The 19,638-nt window shown below is 41.5% G+C and overlaps 3 protein-coding genes across 4 annotated transcripts; 2 read left to right on the forward strand and 1 right to left on the reverse strand.

Annotated features, from left to right (window-relative positions):
• Positions 1 to 128: 128 nt before the first annotated feature.
• On the reverse strand, positions 129 to 2,995 carry phf5a (PHD finger protein 5A). Its single transcript, XM_042083663.1, has 4 exons — positions 2,854 to 2,995; positions 2,412 to 2,435; positions 1,977 to 2,143; positions 129 to 335 (listed from the first exon to the last, which is right to left on the reverse strand). Exons 1-4 carry the CDS (start codon positions 2,903 to 2,905, stop codon positions 246 to 248), a joined length of 333 nt encoding a protein of 110 aa, XP_041939597.1. The 5' UTR covers positions 2,906 to 2,995; the 3' UTR covers positions 129 to 245.
• A 389-nt stretch (positions 2,996 to 3,384) lies between these two features.
• On the forward strand, positions 3,385 to 13,842 carry aco2 (aconitase 2, mitochondrial). Its single transcript, XM_042083652.1, has 17 exons — positions 3,385 to 3,475; positions 4,987 to 5,129; positions 5,345 to 5,603; positions 6,599 to 6,691; positions 6,811 to 6,969; positions 7,170 to 7,320; positions 7,716 to 7,820; positions 7,977 to 8,068; positions 8,171 to 8,276; positions 8,391 to 8,548; positions 8,729 to 8,802; positions 8,954 to 9,065; positions 9,218 to 9,496; positions 9,713 to 9,904; positions 10,135 to 10,267; positions 11,335 to 11,456; positions 11,747 to 13,842. The coding sequence occupies exons 1-17, from the start codon at positions 3,440 to 3,442 to the stop codon at positions 11,879 to 11,881; spliced, it is 2,349 nt and encodes a 782-aa protein (XP_041939586.1). The 5' UTR covers positions 3,385 to 3,439; the 3' UTR covers positions 11,882 to 13,842.
• A 562-nt stretch (positions 13,843 to 14,404) lies between these two features.
• Positions 14,405 to 19,243, forward strand: csdc2a (cold shock domain containing C2, RNA binding a). 2 transcript variants are annotated; one of them, XM_042083661.1, is made up of 4 exons: positions 14,405 to 14,750; positions 16,406 to 16,698; positions 17,060 to 17,182; positions 17,454 to 19,243. In XM_042083661.1, the coding sequence occupies exons 2-4, from the start codon at positions 16,523 to 16,525 to the stop codon at positions 17,614 to 17,616; spliced, it is 462 nt and encodes a 153-aa protein (XP_041939595.1). In that variant the 5' UTR covers positions 14,405 to 14,750; positions 16,406 to 16,522; the 3' UTR covers positions 17,617 to 19,243. The 2 variants fall into 2 exon arrangements, with proteins under 2 accessions (XP_041939595.1, XP_041939596.1); XM_042083662.1 differs by lacking the exon at positions 14,405 to 14,750 and adding an exon at positions 15,724 to 16,111.
• Positions 19,244 to 19,638: the final 395 nt, after the last annotated feature.

The following is a 19,638-nucleotide window of genomic DNA, read 5'->3' on the forward strand; positions in this document are numbered from 1 at the left end:
CACAAATCACACCAGTTAACACTGGTAGAAATAATATGTGCTCTAATGAACACCAACAAGTCTTGTGTGCTTCCGTTTCCAAAAAAAATGTAACCCTCAAAGCGGTCTCTAAAAAAGTACACACAATATTTTTCGTTAAAAAAGAAACTTTAATACAATGAAAAACCCTTGATTAAGAACAAAAATGTGAAATTCACAACTGAATCTGAAGAACAATGGTCATTCTCCCCATGAGCCTCAATTCTTCACCTTTTCTTGAAGCCATATTTTTTCCTCTCATAGAAAAGATCAGTCTTAGAGCTGCCAAGGTTCACAATCTTGGGACATCCATCACGCTGTTTAGGAATGGAAACAGAAGAGATGTCACAGAAATCCTTTGACTGACACCAGCTTCAGTTTGTGACTGTAGGTTGTACAGATGATCATTTACATTTACATTTAATACAATACAACACATTTGAGTCAGACTGGTTAAGAGGTTATTCTAACTTGAAACAACCTCATCAGGACACCGGATAAGACAGAATTCAAATTCACTGGGACACAGGTCCAGACCTAGTGTTTTTCCCCTACAAGGTGATGGAATGGATAAGGCATGTATTAAACCAACTACTTGTGTACAAACAAAAAGTTTAAAAGACCTTATTATGTGCTGCATGATGAAAACAAATGTGTCATGTGTAATTACTAGGGATGCATGATATTATCGTTATGAATTATGACATTATCGTTATGAATTATGACATTGGTATCAGCAGAAAACCACTAGTATACATTTAGGGTAGAATGAAAGGGAATGTGACCAAATAAGTCATCACAAGAAGAATAAATGGTTCATTCTATTGCAGGAGAGACCCTTAAAGCAACACCAGTGAAGAATTGATATTTATGGCGTCCTTGGCGTCAAATAGCGACAAAACAGTATTCAGTATGTCAAAAGTAGACTAAATGGGTCATGATCCTACCCGATCAACAATGTTACGTAGTGCGATATCAAGCATTCCGGGCATGCTATGGCAAAGCTAGACAATTTGACTATTTATTTTGACTTTGCTAGAGACTATTGACATTAAATAATATAATAATAAGCCTTTATTCAAGGTAAAATAACTGCATTGTGTTGCTTTAAAAGAAAATAAAAAAGATTAGTATATCAGTATCAGCATTGGCAATCGGCCAAAATGAGCAGAGGCGGATACCTCAGGTTCAGAAAGTAAAAGTCCTGCCAAGTATTATGCATCCATTTAGTAAACCAGCTCATCCTAATTAGCAGCCAGGTTGATCAGATAATTAATGATATCACTTGTGTTAAGTGCACAGGTAGAAAGAATATATGGCAGGACTTTTACTTTCTGGAACCGGGATGTCATCCTCTGAAAATGAGTTTTAAAATATCAGCCTATCAAATATTGCCATAAATTCAATATTGTGCATTCCTAGTAATTACGAAACATTGGCAGCTGTGGCGGTGGCCTACTGGTTAGCGTTTCGAACTTGTAACCGGAGGGTTGCCAGTTCGAACCCCGACCAGTAGGAACGGCTAAAGTGCCCTTGAGCAAGGCACCTAACCCCACACTGCTCCCAGAGCGCCGCTGTAGCAGGCAGCTCACTGCTCACTGCGGGATTAGTGTGTGCTTCACCTCACTCTGTGCTGAGTGTGTTTCACTAATTCACGAATTGGGATAAATGCAGAGACCAAATTTCCCTCACGGGATCAAAAGAGTATACTCACTTACATAGTTATCAACACATTCACTCTAATGTGATGTTCTAACAAATATAATCAGTAAATTTGTTTGTTTATATATTGGTGTCACGGGTACGCTGGCAACTACACTGCTCAGTCCGGCATCAGTCATCTTATGTGTGAATGTTTTGTGTGTGGAGCGCTTTGAGTTGCACTCAAACAAAAATGCACTATATAAATAAAAGTGACTTGACTTGACTAACTGTGAATGGCAAAGGTTAATACTAACATCTTTCTCTTGGATTGTGCATTCCTTGCAGTAGTACGCATCCGACACGCCTGGTCCTCCACAGATCACACAACGCCCCTGGTAAGATCCATAGTTGCACTCATCACAGATCCGCACTAGCGTACAAGGTCTTACATAAGAATCACAGATGACACATTTTCCATCACCTGAAAGAAACAGAAAAGAAACAAAACATATTGTTTACAGTTTACAGTTACTACCAGTGATCCCTCTATTTTATTCAGCACTGGGCAAATATGAATTAGAACCAGTTAGGGAAGAAGCAGTCAGCTGGTATACAATGGAATGGAAATTGCTAAGTGACCCCAAACTTTTGAACGCAGTGTAAATGCAAAAAACGTTAAGAGAATATTATTTGAACACAATGTAATAATTGAAACCTAAATGAATAATTTGAACAACAAAAACACTTACATTTTTCACATAACCTCCCGATAGCTGTAAAACATACAAACCACACAGCGGATGAGTAATTTGAAAACTACTTTGATCATGCATTCATATTTACTGATGTAGGTAGGTGGCTAGTGTAATTAGCATTTTGTGGCTAGGCTAAGCAATAGCCCAGGGGACCAACAGACAATCCACAGCCAAAATATTGTTACCCACTTATATGCGCGGCACATTTATGAAAGCTGCGGTAATGGTATGTGTACAATTTCTACAAAAACAAAATTCAACTCGACTGTAACCACCAATATCTTGGCTGTCTCTAACTCTATGCTAGCATGGTTAGCATAACGTGGCTAACCTGTTCATTCAAGTAAACGTTACACACGTATTCACCTTTGGATAATTTACCAAGGAACATTAAATGAACAGTAAAAAGTAATAGATGCCATCACATAGCACTTACCAACACCAGCCTGTTTTCTGCAAAAAATCAAATCTGGATGATGTTTGGCCATTGTAGTATAACACCACTGCAGCTCTCTCTGCAAACAACGTCGCGGCTGCGGTGGCGAATTTGTCCTTTGAACTTTGACCCGAAGAATACTTTAACCTTTCAACTTAAAGAAATATACCACTAGTCTAGGTAATTTATTATAATCAATATAACTTACAACGCACCCTTACTTGATATTAGAAATATACTTGAAACCATACTACAAATTGTCGACTCAATAGGTTTGATTTTAACTCAGTCTATAAGTAAACAGAAATATGATATTGCACACGAATGAGATGGGTCAAATAAAAAACAGCCACATCTGGACTCATTGCACTGATTTTTCAATAATTATATAGTTCTTTATTATCCAAAATTAAAGTTCGAATTTTGTTCTGTGTAAGGATCATAGGTAAGGATCATAGACTGCTCTATATATACAGCCTATGTGTAAGGATCATAGACTGTTCTATATATACAGTCTATGGTAAGGATCAAATGTCTTCTTAGAGTGACGTCAAGATTGTGCGTCACATCTTTGTCAGTGAACAAAATGGCAACCTACTGCTTAACTGTCAGCCGGCTTCAGGTGAGTGATAAGTTTTCATAAACTATTGGAAAGTATATGTTGCATTTCTCACACGGTTAAGTTTTATTTGTGTGTCATGTTTGGTCTTTTATGTTTAAATGTTGGTTTCTGCAAGAGGTTTGTTCCTTGTCGTAGCTAACGGTCCAGACCTCGTCTATCTGTATCACAGGTCACCGTGTTCTGAGAAACTAGCCTAGCTTGGTAGCTAGACGGCAACAAGCTAATTTTTACCTATATGTGTTGAAGGGAAGTTTGACAACGACATGTTTATACGGGTCGGGTAGAAAGAATGCATTTTGGAGAACGTAATATAACGAAATCCTTGAGTGATAGACGAATTGTCTTCCTCCATCGTTAAGGAGAATCGTTTTATGTTAGCAAGGTTAACACAAGGTGACAAACAGGCTAGCTGGCGTTTGCTACGGAGCATAGCAACCACTGAGGGCGCTGGCTTTGCACAAGGCTATCTATCCGCTAGTTGTTTTGATGTCGAGCTACTAAGTTTGTTTAAACATCAGAATATATGTTTATATGAATAACTGATTATACGTTTTCAGTTTCTTTGTGAATATTTATCGGTAACAACGTGCAATTCATGATGAAATAAAAAAGGCATACACGAGCTAATGTTCGTTTATTTTGTGGTCTTGGTCATTGTTAACTGTGTAATCATGATCTGTGTTACCTAACGTGCTGGTTTAACGTTAATTTATCAGCCAACATTTTTTGAAGGATTTTTTTTGTGTCATAGCAGTGTTTTTTTCAAGGTTAAATCCATGTGTGGTTGGCCATCATGACGTGGCCTGTGCTGAATTGAACAGCTGTGGGACTTGGCATTTCTAGAGGTTTTGATTTAGCGTTACGTTGAATATAATTTCAGATCCACTGAACCTCTGGAAATTATGAATTCAGATCTAACGTTACTCAAAGTGTTTGATATTGCGCATCTCTTTTGAACCAGCCATCCTGAGCTGGTTTTGTAGCAGCTGTTGTCCTTAGTGACCCCTACAGGAACGTACCGCAATATCGCTTATTTTAATCTAAATATAGCGTAGTGACAGACCACTTATTGGCAATGTGATTTCTGTTTGCTCTGTAATATAGTATCATATAAAGAAAATCCCGCATTGTTTATCACACACACAGGAACATACTTGGGGCCAAACGGTACATGTGGCAGTAAGCATGTGTTGTCCTTGCTTAGATAGATGGACACCGGAAATAAACGTTAGGTAAATTGCCACTGTAATTGGTTCTGATGCGTGTATGCTGATTGTAAACTTTTGGGAATCATGATGTTGGCTTGTTTTAAAAGAGTTGTAGAGAATTATTCATGCAGCTTCCATGGTTTAAACTTAATGCACGTAATGACATGTTCACAGAATGATGGACATTATTATGAGTTTTTAGTCTTTAAAAAATAATAAGATTATTATTGTGTCTGTATTGCAGCAGCAGCCTCATATGTTTTGTGTTTGTGTGTGTGTGTGTGTGCTGGCCTGCTCCTTTAGCTTGCACTAGGGCAGGGTGCCCGCCGCCTGCATGTGACTGCAGCCCTTAGCGCGAAGGCCAAGGTGTCCATGAGCCGCTTTGAGCCGGGCAACCACATCAACTATGAGAAGCTCCAGGCCAACGTCGACATTGTGCGCAAAAGGTCAGTGCTATACTCGCACAGCCCCAGTGTGCCTACTGAAGTTGTTTGGTTGCCTATGGTCTTTCTCAAACATTGATGTCCTTGTTTTAAGTAGCCTATTTTTTTGCCTCAACATTAATTTAGTTTTGTCTCAATATTTTGACATTAGGCTCCTTTTTTATTTTAACCTATTGATCTGTAGGGCCTCAACTCTTCCTTCCTCTGTACATTGACAGGCTCAACAGGCCTCTCACGCTGTCTGAGAAGATTGTGTACGGTCATCTGGATGACCCCCACGGGCAGGAGATTGACAGGGGCCGCACGTACCTGCGTCTGCGCCCTGACCGCGTGGCCATGCAGGACGCCACAGCCCAGATGGCCATGCTCCAGTTCATCAGCAGCGGCCTGCCCAGGGTTGCCGTCCCTTCCACCATCCACTGTGACCATCTCATCGAGGCCCAGACTGGTGGAGCCCAGGACCTGAAAAGGGCAAAGGTAAAAATGGGGATGGGAGAGAGGGGGAAAAAAAGTCCGCAACACCAGTATATGCTCCCAAGTTATAGTTTAATTACTGTGACGTTTCGGGCCCACTCAAGCCCTTCATCAGACGTGAGTCAACAATCCAAAGACACCCATATATGTACAATTAAGTGATCACATGATCACACAGTGGTGTTACACAGGCAAGTAATTATCCAATCACAGCAATAGCCAATACATGTTCAGTAATGCAGTGCATACATACATCCATACACATATCTACATTTTCCAGAAACACCTACATACACTATATACAAAAATTACAGGAATCCAACAACTACAAAAAACATGACCTCATTCTTTTGTCCAGCACCCAGGATTAGATCGGGATGTGCGTGCGTTTTTTCCTCTTTATACAAAAATGGGGATGGGGGCATGCATTGTGAAGGGCAGGTACATGCTGTTCCTTTTTTTTTTTTTAATCACATATTTTGATGTACACAGACTATGGATAATGTCAAGCACTTACCCTGATTGTGAAACTACCCATAGAAAAAAACTTACCAAGACATGATTGGTACAGAACATTTCAGGATTTCCATCTCCTCTGAAATGAACTTGCTTTTGCAGGAAGAGCAAGTATAGCGGCACTGTCCGTCACATTTTTTTTGTTGATGTGTTCCTATGGAAACAGTTCATTTGGAAATTGTGTTTTATATTGGCCAGCGGAGCTAAGCAATCAGCAGAATTAAACATTTCATTAATTGCATAAAAACAATATCACACTGATGGTCATAGTCGTGATTATAATCATGTGGTCTTGTCCATTTAACCAATTCACAGCCATGCAGATATGCAGTTTAACAGACTGATTATGGAAATCACCTTAAAACATTACCCATCAGTAAAATAGTATTGAAGTGATTTGATCTGCTGCCACATACAGTATACCTCAGGCCTTTTATGTCTGAAAAATAATTGACTCTGTGTTCTCTTTGGATGCGTCTTAGGAAATTAACGAGGAGGTTTACAACTTCCTTGCCAGTGCTGGAGCCAAATATGGCGTCGGCTTCTGGAAACCAGGCTCAGGGATTATCCATCAGGTAATGAAGTCCATCTGAGTCCAGTCCATCGTCAAACTCCTGTCCCTCTGTCAGCTAATATTGTACGAGCCTCCTGTGCTCTTTTTAGACTTCATCACATATATAATGTCATGCCGTAGATTATCCTGGAGAACTACGCCTATCCTGGAGTCATGCTGATCGGTACCGATTCTCATACGCCAAACGGCGGTGGCCTTGGCTCCATCTGCATCGGAGTGGGTGGTGCCGATGCCGTGGACGTCATGGCTGGCATCCCCTGGGAGCTGAAGTGCCCTAAAGTGAGTTCTCGCCCCACCTCACTCTTTCATCTATCCCCACAATGTCTCCTCTTGTTTCGCCACTGTGGTGTGGCCAACTAGAGGACCTTTAAAACAGTTGCCATTACAGTGAAATTTCATTTTGGAAGAGGTTTATTATATATTTTACATACAGTATATGTGAGTTAAGCTCATGGTATGTAACCTTTTTGTTTGTTCAGGTGATTGGTGTGAAGCTGACTGGCAGTCTGTCTGGCTGGACATCCCCCAAAGACGTTATTCTGAAGGTGGCGGGCATCCTGACCGTAAAGGGTGGCACTGGTGCAATTGTTGAGTACCACGGACCTGGTGTTGATTCTGTCTCCTGCACAGGTATGATGTAACATGAGTGGGTGTTTTCCTAGTCAGATGTGCTTCCTTGTGATTTGAGTAGCCTTTAAGCACACAGAAGACGGGAAAAGGTGAATGACTGACCTGAACAATATTACAGGGTTCAAAGTGCTTAGGCAATGTGTTGGAATTCAGGTGTGGGCAGGGTTGATTTAAGATTTGAAAATACAATTCCGATATCTTCAGGCTCATAAGTGTTATGTACTTAAAGCCCTGATAGTGTTGATACTCACTTACACTAGTCATTAATTAATTTGATGCATATTATTTACTCCAGTGAGTGAGATTACAAGTACAGTATCTAGTGTGTCTAGTTATTTAATATATTAGAGCTGAAATTCACACTGAAATGGTGCCTTTGCTGTTATTGTGTGCAGGAATGGCAACTATCTGTAACATGGGAGCTGAGATTGGCGCCACTACGTCTGTTTTCCCCTACAACCATCGCATGAGGACCTATCTGGAGAAAACTGGACGTGCAGGTTGGTGCTGTCCTTGGCCTCTCCTGTTCCATACTTGTAACTCTGCAGTTTCCAAACCAGTACCAGTTTGGTGTAGGATGCTACTTGGTTCTAAAGATATTGTGAAGCTGTTATGTATTTTGAATGCTTTTGTATTTTTTGTCCCCTTCACCTCAGAAATTGCTGCTCTGTCTGATGAGTACAAGGACCTGTTGGTACCCGATGCCGGCTGTGAATATGACCAGGTCATTGAAATCAACCTGAGTGAGGTCAGTTGTATGTGTTTGTGTGTTATAGTCAGACATGTAGGATTGTAGAATATCAGATTTGGGTTGTGCACTCTTCATTGTAATCATTCTTCCCTCATTCAGCTGAAACCCCACATCAACGGACCTTTCACCCCTGACCTGGCCCACCCTGTGTCCGACATCGGCAAGACCGCAGCAGACAGCGGGTGGCCTCTGGAGGTCAAAGTGGGTAAGTACAAGCTGGTCCTGCTTTGGAGCTGTTCAGCCCTTGCACGGAATCATTGGAAAACCATCTGAACGTCACTTCCTAAGTCTTAAATGTGCTCATGTCTGTCCTCCTCAGGCTTGATTGGCAGCTGCACAAACTCCAGTTACGAGGACATGGGCAGAGCTGCCTCCCTGGCCAAGCAGGCTCTGGACCACGGCCTGAAGTGCAAGGCCCAGTTCACCGTCACCCCCGGGTCTGAACAGATCCGTGCCACCATTGAGAGAGATGGTTATGTGAGTACTGGGGGAAAGGGCAGCTGTGCACAATCTCATTTTTGTGTTGTGAGAATGAGTGTGTATTTAGCTGGTCTGTTGTAAATGTACATACCTAAAGGTTACGTCACAAAAAGAGGCAAGATTGCACAGTGTGTTTGGTATTGATGAAACTAAATCTATGTCTTGGTTTGCCTGCAGTCCAAGATCCTCAGTGATGTTGGAGGTGTGGTGCTGGCAAATGCCTGTGGACCCTGCATTGGCCAGTGGGACAGGTACGGCCTCTCAGGGAATCGGAAACAAATTACTAGTATTACATCTGTTTTGTTTTTCAATGTCTAAATTGGCTTTGGAAATGCTCTTCAAGCTAGTGTGTTCCTCCATTTGTGAAACCAGGTAACATCTTCCAACATTTTTTCCCCTCAGGCGTGATACAAAGAAGGGAGAGAAGAACACCATCGTGACTTCCTTCAACCGTAACTTCACTGCCAGAAACGACGCCAACCCTGCTACCCATGCTTTTGTTACCTCCCCTGAGGTATGTCAATGATGTTCTATGTACTTACATGCATGTTTGCTGTAGGTTCTAACAAAGTGTGAACTTCTTTAGTAATCTCAAATAACCTTCATCCAAGTTCCATCTACACCTCCCTCAACTGCATTCTTGTGTGTCGATGTTTTTGACTCCAGATCGTCACAGCCATGGCTATCGCTGGCAGACTTGACTTCAATCCTGAGACGGACTTCCTCACCGCGGCAAATGGAGAGAAGTTCAAGCTCCAGCCCCCCACTGGCGATGAGCTGCCCGCCCGTGACTTCGACCCCGGTGAGGACACCTACCAGCACCCACCGCCAGACGGCAAAACCCTCCGCGTGGATGTCAACCCCCAGAGCAACCGCCTGCAGCTGCTGGAGCCCTTTGACAAGTGGAGTGGCAAGGACCTGCAGGACCTGCAAGTGCTCATCAAGGTAATCCACTCGAGCTGAGCGTGATTAATGTAAAAAACAGTTCTTCCGTGGCCACTAAGTATACCATAAATCATTGTGCTATATTTGTTCAAATAATGTATATTTATCATAATAAATCACTCCACTGTAATGGTGTAATTGTAGAAATAGTAATCTATGCCATATAAACTTTTCTCAGTTGATGTGTGCGGTCATCTGTTTTAACCTTCCGTATAGGTGAAGGGCAAGTGCACCACAGATCACATCAGCGCCGCAGGGCCCTGGCTCAAATTCCGTGGTCACCTTGACAACATCTCCAACAACATGCTCATTGGTGCCGTCAACACAGAGAATGACGCAGTCAACAAGATCAAGAACCAGCTGACCGGAGAGTATGGTGGCGTTCCTGATGTGGCTCGCCACTACAAGGTTTGCAAAAGTACTCCCTAATGTTCCTTTATTGCCTGCCTGTGCCGCCACTAACCTTGAGTTAATGGCGGGTGTTGTGGCTCAACATCATGAGTTAAAAATAGCAGCATGCCCCTTGGCCTAAATGCCAGACATTTTGCAAAGTGTGAGTACTAAGCATACTTGGGAACGGTACACTGTTGTGTTTCTTCTCTTCAATGCTGGGCTCTTGTCCCTCCCCCCGTCTGCAGAAGAATGGTCTGTCCTGGGTTGTGGTTGGAGACGAGAACTACGGCGAGGGCTCAAGCAGAGAGCACGCCGCCCTGGAGCCACGTCATCTGGGAGGCAGGGTCATCATTGTCAAGAGCTTCGCTAGGATTCATGGTACACAACACTCCATTACACCCAGCTATTATAGGTTTGGGGGATAAATCCTTTATTTTTATCAGTAAAGAGGGAATTGTCATAACTGACAGCACATATCATGTTCAACCTTTTCATTATTAGGTTGCCAAATATTATTCTGTTGCTGAAAATCATTTGGATGTATACAAGTGAGATTCAGCTACAAGTATTAGTAATTGTAAATCATTCATATTTTGCTAATATTAGTCTGCATAGTAGGGCTGTAACGATATGTGTTAGCAAATTCTCGAAACTCATATCCATGAACCTGTCTGTGTGAAAAGGCAGAATCGCGACACAGCCCTTCCAGTGTTTCCCGCAGCGCTTTGCAGCTTAAGCAACACACATCTCCCGCCTTAACTACCCGTACATTGTCCAAAACATAAATAGATAAATCATATTTTCATAGCTCTCGTAGCTTTCATTGTAGAGCTATGTGTGCAACTTTACCAAACAGTATGAAAGCAAGGACTCATAGAAGACGAATAGCTAAATTGTTATTAAATCTGGTTAGCATCATTAGCAAATTTGTTTAAAACTCTTGCATTCAAGTTGACCGATCATCTCCATTCCGATGTTTTCCATTATTCAAAAGGGTCTGTCCCAAGGAGGGAAAATATTACCTTAACTTTAAACACACGTCAGGAAACTGAACAGTCCAAACAGTAGACTATGAAAAGCTAGTCAACTACCAGAGCTGCTGACAGCAGAAGCAGCAAGAGACAGAAAGAGGTAGAGCTATAATAGCAAAAGTAGCTGGGCTATAATCTGCATAATGTGTGCTGTCATGAATCAGAAATTCAGTATTTTCTCATTTTATATCAATAGTTTATATAACAATAGTAATATGATAGATATCGAGATATGTATCGAACCCTGACTCAAATCTTTATCCCAAGCTCCCGATTCGATTTGTCGTTACAGCCCTACTGCATAGCACTTCAAGAGTTTCTCAGAGGATGTAGGTGGCAGAGTATTGTAACTCCCAATGGGTTTCATTAAACCCAGACGTTCATACCACAGTGTGTGTTTCCTTGTTAATTCAGAGACAAACCTGAAGAAACAGGGCCTGCTGCCTCTCACTTTTGCCAACCCTGCCGACTACGACAAAATTTGCCCAGATGACAAACTCTCCATTACAGGCCTCAAGGACTTTACTCCAGGAAAGGTGAGTCAACCTTCTGCCTAAAAAGCCAATGTTTTTATTCATGGTTCTTGGTTCTATGTCATGTAAATCTTAGTTTAGATTTACATTGAATTACACCAATAGTGGTTTAAAGGGCACGGAAGGGAGGTGTGTGATTTCACAAGCTGTTGAATCGGGTACTTTAAACCTCCCTGGATGCACATGAACATGTCAATTTAACAGGGTTACCATTGGTGAAAAGTGGTTGATTGTTTGGTGTGGAATTTAAGCAGATTGTTAAGTCTCTGTTTTCTCCCCCTCTCCCTCTCCAGCCTTTGCAGGCAGTCATCAAGCACAGCGATGGCAGCAAGGAGACAATCACCCTGAACCATAGCTTCAACGAGACGCAGATCGACTGGTTCAAAGCCGGCAGTGCCCTCAACAGGATGAAGGAATTGCAACACTGAGGGGAGATGGACCTGCCACAGAGAGGAGAGGTTATATTCAGGAGAGCAGAAAGTGGGAGATGTCTTTTGAATAGTCCAGAGGGGTTTAGCTGTTCTTGTTATAAATCAAAACTGGATGTAAGCAAGGGATAAGTTGAAAGTCACTCCCCCACCCCTTCAATAGACATAATCTTTTAACCACACCACCATGATCACATGAGCCAATTTTCAGATATACAGGGAGGTCACTCACAAACACTCATTTGCACAGGATGCATAAAGACTGTTGCGGCGCAGCTGGAGGTGTGACCCAGCTAGTCACAGGACTGCTTACTTGCATGCAGTCAGGCAAACTTCTCTTTGCTGCTTGTTGATGGTTAAGTCGAATGAAATGTTTGACTGACAGGTGCCGCTCTGTATTTATTTCACAAAGGGAAGCTCTTAGCAGAGCACAAAGTAGACATACATGCATTACTGTCATTGATTTTTAAACTGGTATTCTTTTTTTGCCTAAAACAATGCTGCTCCTTTGTCAGTCTTGAAGTTGTCACCTGTGGCTTTTTAAATGTCCTGAACCTGCTATTAGTGCTGTCTCAATACTGTACTGCAATGGGCTCTGCATGAAATTTCTGTGATTGAGTTTTGGTTTCTTGACCTAAGCGGATGCTCTTTTGATACTGCAGGTAGTCCAATTGGACAATTGTTGGACCTGTTTAAATTATGAAAGCATTATCTGGTTATTCTCTGCTGTAATGGGACACTGTGTATTCATGATGGTCAAATCCATTTGTACGTTAGTTTAATTTCTCTGAACTGTCGACAGAACGCCTCTCCCACTTGTACCACTACTGCTTGCCACCACCACCAATATTGCAGTCAGTCCCCTAAATGTTCACCATCCACACTGAATGCCTCACAGGCCAGAGCTTGTACCATTTACAAAGTATTTATTTATGTTTTCCATAAACTCCAGATGTGCTTTAACCAAGTTGGAACAGAACGGTCCTGTCGTGACAGATCATGACTCAATGCTATCAGGGCCAGGGTTGGACGTCCAAACTTTCATGCCCTTTTTACACCCTTTTTTGTGGGGTGGTGTATTTCCTCATTTTGTTTTTGTCATAGAGCTAAACCCATGATGAGGTGTGTGTGTGTGACCTCTTTTATTGGCCTGCAGTAGAAGCCATGCATCTCCCATTGGCCAGCAGTGATTTTGAACAAGCATTTAAAAACAAAACTAACTAAAATAGCCTAGACTGTTTCCAGTTTCAGTTCCAGATTACCTCAAAGCGAAAAATCCGTAATAAAGCTAAGTGAAACACATAGAATCATACAATCCTGGTACTTCATGAGCCTGCCCAACTATGCTGATGGAGCAGTGATACCCTCTCTTTATATGTAGCTTTGCCATTCACACTCTGACTTCCCCCATACACTCCGCCTGCTAAACTTTGACTGTATTTGGTTAACTCTTCTCCCTCTGTTCACAATGGACATTGTGTCTTGTTCCGTGTATATTGAAACGTTTCTTTTTTTTCCCTCTGGTTTGTTTTTGTTTTGCATTTAATGGCCAAATGTGGTCTAACAGACCACTGGGTTGACATAAATTTAATTTTAGAAAGAACCGTGATGTCGGTGTGTGTGGTCTGTTCCTCACAGTGTGGTTAAGCCTGAATGAGAATAACTGTTCAAGGGTAGTGGGCTTGGCTAAAGTCAGACTTGTACCTTACTGAATCTGTATGTAAACACGCACAATCAGTAGCCTAGCCCTAACATCAAAGCTACAATATCACATAAAAGATTTAAGTTTAAGATTTAAGTCTAGAAACATCTGAAGTTAACCGTGAACAAAATGATTTCAAATCTTCTAGGAAATAAGTTGTTATTTAGCTTGAATGAATTGAATGCATCTGGTTTTACTTAAATTTCAAATATGTAATGTTGGCTGACTGCAACTTGTATATAAAGTCAGAATGTCTTTATGCCATCCTTCCCCATGTTCATTTGTTGAAGTTGTTTTTAACTGACTGAAGTTTTTAACTGCACTGATACATCTACACTGATTTTCCTATTCATTGTTATTGCAGTCAACTCCATCTCAATAGTGTGTCATGGGTTAGTCGGACCACAAGCTTTGAACACCTTACTTTAAAATAACACACAGTTGAAATGTAATTTAGCCTGACATTTAGCAATGCTGTGAACATGAAAGTGTGGAATAGCCTACAAACTTAGGCCTTGAAACTGCCACTTCTAGTTTGAAGTTTTCATGTTGCTTAATCAAGTGCAGCTGTGTGGCAAAAAATAGGCCACAGAAGTGCAGTGTTTGCCAAAGCTCTTGTTTTGATTTTTCTCTATCTCTCTATCTCTTTCTATCTATCCACAGTTATGTGAAGAATAATAGCAGTGTTTTTTAAAAAAAATAATAAAGCTCAAACTCCTTAGAATAGCTGTTAATTCCATAATAGATTAGTGCAACCACTTCTTGGATGTTATAATCGAAACTCATCATTTTTGTAGCCTACTGCATAATTACCCCTCCTGAAAGCTTTGAACAGGGTCTGCCCAGTCCGCAGTTTGCATAAGATAACGGTTTTGTGCTGCATGATCATCAGTCGTCCACTCATGCTTTCAGAATCCTGTGCTCACTGTTGCCTATCCTAGGCTACATTGTAGGCTACCCTGTCTTTCAGCAAAAACGAAAATCTGAACCATTTACAACGAACAGTTGGCTATTAGTAACGCTAAGACCACAAATAATATGATTTTGCAATGAATCAGACAAGAAAATTCTGGCAACAAATATAGCCCATCTTCAACCCCGCCCCTTTCTCTCTTCTGTGTAGCCACTGTCTGAAGCGGAGTTGCCCATATCGACAGAGCCATAAAGGTAGGCTTTTAACGATCTTTACCTTACCCATTATAGTCCATCTTGGTAGGCCTGGTTAGTGGATAATGATGTGGTGGACTACCGTGTCTGTAGCGCACTAATTGAATGTAGATTTCCATATAGGCTTTACGGAAGGTTCCGTGATTCATTTGTATTCGTCTGGGATGTTCTGGTTGGGCTGCATTGTTTCCTTGCACTCATGCACTTGTTTGAGCTCAGATTTATGGACAACCACGTAGGCCTATGATTTGATGAACTGGACTGGCAACGTTGTCTTAGCGCAAGTGGCAATTAAACAGCCTACTCTTTCTGATGCCTTTTTACCAGTGGGATGGGTTTCAATTCCAAATTCTCAGTAGCCTAATATGAAACGTGAGAGTTTCTTTTAATCATCCTCTATGAAACAGTTGCAGGGGCTTTCATACTTTCATATAGAAATAGGCTACACAAAGTTTTACAAATTGGGTTAATATGGTGTGGCTATGTAGGCCGTCATAGAAGCGAAGACTTGTAGGCTGTGCTTGAGACGTGCCACCCATACAGATAATGCTGAGCTGAAATAACCCACAACATTCGCCTGCCACCCTACAGACGCCCCTGTCTCGCTGCCGAAATCGGCGAGCCTTTCACTGACTAGGACAATGAAATTTCAGTGGAGCTGAAGTGTAGCATTCTAGGTAAAAGCTCTCACTTAGGAACGTATCTGTGAACTAACACCGAGTTTAGATTTTTAAATAACTCGTTGCACACAAATCTAAGAATGTCCCATAGGCCTATAGTTTAATGGCACACATTTGTGGTAGCCTCAGGTCGGCTACGACCGTAAGGCGCTTGACGTCATATATCACTTAGAATTCATTAGTCCTACACTATTTTTTTTTCCAGTTGAAAACACAGACCCTGTACTAAGCCTCAATGTAATTATAATCTGGTAAATGTGTAGCAGATTTACCAGAATGAGTCCAACTAATGTGACTGCAGATACAGGGACATAAAGATCGCTTGCACTTGTTTGATCGTTGCACTGACGCCATTTGTTTCTCTGTCGTTTGTGAGCACTTGACTTCTTTCATGTGATGAGATTTCGTTGACAGCGGTGATGTTTTGGCCCCTAAGGACTCAACACGGTTAGAAACGGAGTCAAGGTCGAATGCCTGTAAATCCTTAGTTGACTCACCTCTTAATTCTCTGGGCTCTGTGCATCATAAAATTAGATATGAGCATATGGGTTAAACCCTGGCTGGATTATATTCCTTTTGACATTTCCCAGTAAGCCATTGTCTAATTCAACTGTGATGAGGTGGACTAGGGAGTAGGAACTGCCTTCAATGGTTTGAAAAGGACGCTGCTTTTCTGCCCAAGTAAATATTTAATGTAGCCTATCTGACACACTTTTGAGTGCCTGTGGCATGCATCAGCAGCTCATTCGGTCTAAAAAAAAAAAGGCTGTATCTCAGCAGCTCTATGACATTGGCTAGTCAACATCTTTTGGCATGTGTCATAATCTTTTAGCCCACTTAGATAGTGATGCATCCAGCTTCTTGTTTCTTTGCTTCCCCCATTTAACGCTTTCCTTCTGCTTGTGTCTCAAACACACACATTTTCCAACGATTGCCTTGAACCCTGAAACTAAACTCCACTTCACCACCCAACAGGTGGAAGCAGTCTGGATAAGCAGATGGACTGACACACCTGTGACTACCGTGCTCTTTGCTGTGTCCGAACCACCTGGTCTGTCTCAGAGGATACCTGCAACCATTTGCCCCCCAGTCATGGCCAACACAGACCCCTCATCGCCAGCCAAATCCCCGTTGTCTTCCACGCAGGCTCCCCTCACTCTCTCTTTCCCCTTCCTGAGGGAAGGCAGCCGCGTGTGGGAAAGGAAGCCGCTCAAGTCCGGGGAGCTGCCCAGCCCTCTGCCTACCAAACGCACCCGCACCTACTCCGCGTGAGTCTTACTTACAGGGCCTGTAAAGGGGTAGAGTTTGTAAAATTAATATTATTACCTGTGTGTGTGTGTGTGTGTTGTGCTGCTGCTTTGTTATTGTCAATAGTCACATGACTGAATCTTTTTGAGCAATTATTGCACCTGTCAAATTTGTGTCCTTATGTAATATTTATTCTGAATTGTGGAGTAAAGTGTGTACATGTTCACAACCACACTGTGTGTGAGTGTAAGTGTGGTTGTGAACATGTATGTGTGTACTTGATCAAGTTTATTTGTCAGGCTATAGAGGTTTTGAGGTTTTGATAATTTCCAATGACTTGGAGTTTTGTTGTCTATTTCTATTGCTAATCCTTCCTCTCAGCACGGTACGGGCCACATCAGGGCCTGTTTTCAAAGGTGTGTGCAAGAGCTTCTCCAGGTCACAGGGCCATGGCTTCATCCGGCCGTCCCAGGGTGGAGAGGACATATTTGTCCACATCTCTGAGTAAGTACCAGGGATTGTTGGCAGGACACAAAGCTTTTTGCCACACAATACAGTGTTACGTAACTCTTAACTGCTGTATTATGCAGGATAATGCAACTCTTTTAAGCAAGTTAATTATACAATGTATAACAACCTAATTATAGTATGTAGGCATTCATTAATATGCTGCACTCAACTAACCCACAATTATGGCAGTTTTTCTCTGTAACACTTTGTGAAACTTTTGTGAGGTTAATTACTCTGAGATTCTAATACATCCCTCTCTGGTTAGCATCGAGGGTGAGTATGTGCCCGTGGAGGGGGACGAAGTCACCTACAAAGTGTGCGCGATCCCACCCAAGAACCTGAAACACCAGGCCGTGGAGGTAGTCATCACCCACCTCAACCCAGGGACAAAGCATGAGACCTGGTCTGGCCAGATCATCAGCTCCTAAGCCCACTTCCACATTTGGGGAAGGGGAAAGGGACACCATAGTCCACACGCAAGAGAGAGACTGCACAAGGAAACACACAGAGGGAATAGGATGAAGAGGGGGAACATTCAGAACAAAAGATGGCCGGGGGGAGTGTAAATGAATATGTAAAGTAGTGATAATGAGGGCAGGAACTCAGGAACTGGGCTGGGACGTGGTGAAAGAAGGTTGGCTGGCAAGTGGGTTACTGGCTGGTGCTGGAATTAGGCTTATGCAAGTTTAGTTTTTTTCCCCTCCCTGAGTTTTGGAAATGTGTGGTGGGAAAGTGACATGAAGTTGGAGTATGGGGGGGGGGGGGGGGGGGGGGTTGTGCACAAAGGGGCCCTAGCAGAGGTAATAGATGTGTGAATGTGGCAGGCAAAACATACTGTGAAACAAAGACAAAAAAAATTCTTCCAGATTATCTTTGTTTTTGCATATTTATTTATTCTTTTTTCATTGATTTATTTTCATTTAGCTGTTTCTTAGTATAATGGTAAACTCTTGAGGTAAGAAAAAACATCATGATCACTTTTTTTTTACTCTGTCCAGTCTCCATTCCACCACTAATCACTATGTATTCATACCGCAACTCTTTAATCAGTTACATATTAAAAATTAACCAAATTATACAAACTCACATTTTGTAACTTTCTAAATAGTAGATCAATATGACACAAATCTACAATTTGTAATGAGCTATTTGATATCTGTGTCACATTTTCTCCTGGTCTTTGTACTGTTGTACAACCCTGTTTCCAAAAAAGTAGAATGCTCTGATTTGCAGATCATGTAAACCATATAAAAAAATGATAATAGTGCAAAGACAGCATATCAATTGTTGAAATAGAGAAATGTTATTGTTTTCTGGAAAGAATATTAATTTTGAATTTGATGTTAGCAACATGTTTCAGAAAAAGTTGGGACGGGGGCAGCAAAAGACAGGAAAAGTTGTGTAATGCTAAAGAAAAAAAAAGGAGGAACATTTTAGAATGGGTAAACTGGCACAATGACTGGGTGTAAAAAGAGCATCCCAGAGAGTCTTTCAGAAGTAAAGAAGCCGAGGTATTCATCACTCTGTGAAAACCTGGGTGGGCAAATTATGCAACAATATTTTCCATTAAATGGTCAAATGTGTAAGTTTCAACATTTGATATGTTGTCAATGTCATGTTTGCTACTAAATGGGGTTACGAGATTTGCAGATCATCACATTTATTTTTTGTTTACATTTTACACAGTGTCCCTTCTGGACATAGGGTTGTTGAAGAGTATTTGTATTGTGTTTTTGTTTACTTTTCTGGTTATTTCATCATTTGCTGTATACATTAAAGTGGGTTGTCTTTGTCATAGAAAAATGTTTAATAAATAGTTTTATTATTCATTTCCTTTTCTAAGTTGCTTCTCCATAGATTTAAAGTCTTATTCAGATAATGAATAGCCAAGAATAACAGCGAGTGTGTGCTTAAAATGTACTGCAAATGCCTTATGCTTCACACAAAGATCGATAACTATAACAGCAAAAAAGTATCTTCCTAATATGAATAACAACGTCCACATATAAACTACAACGATAACGATATGAATAATATTGTCAGGGATCACTTTCAGAGCGATTTTGAGAACAATAAAAAGCTGACAACCAATCAAAATCCATCCAATTTTAGCCATCACCAACACAAGGAGAGCCTTTCCTTATTGTTGGTCAGTTTGGAATCTTTTATATAGTTATAGTTATCTTTATACTTTATCATTCCTGGTGTGAACGGCCCTTTAAGCAGTAAATCACACAAAATCTCGCCTCTTGTGTGGCTCCACACGGAGACGCTTTTTAGGTTAAACGCAGAGGTTTTGCTTCGTCTTGGCCGAGCGTCCAAACGAATCCTGTAAATGCACTGCCCGAAACCGCACTTTTCTGAAACCTGGTCCCAGCGTGGAGAAATCTGAAACCGTAGCCCGTTTGAATTCTTGCACTTACACTGGACTTGCACTTATAGTATTGCCT

Source organism: Alosa sapidissima, chromosome 24 (genome assembly GCF_018492685.1).
Source record: "Alosa sapidissima isolate fAloSap1 chromosome 24, fAloSap1.pri, whole genome shotgun sequence".
Lineage (NCBI taxonomy): Eukaryota > Metazoa > Chordata > Actinopteri > Clupeiformes > Clupeidae > Alosa > Alosa sapidissima.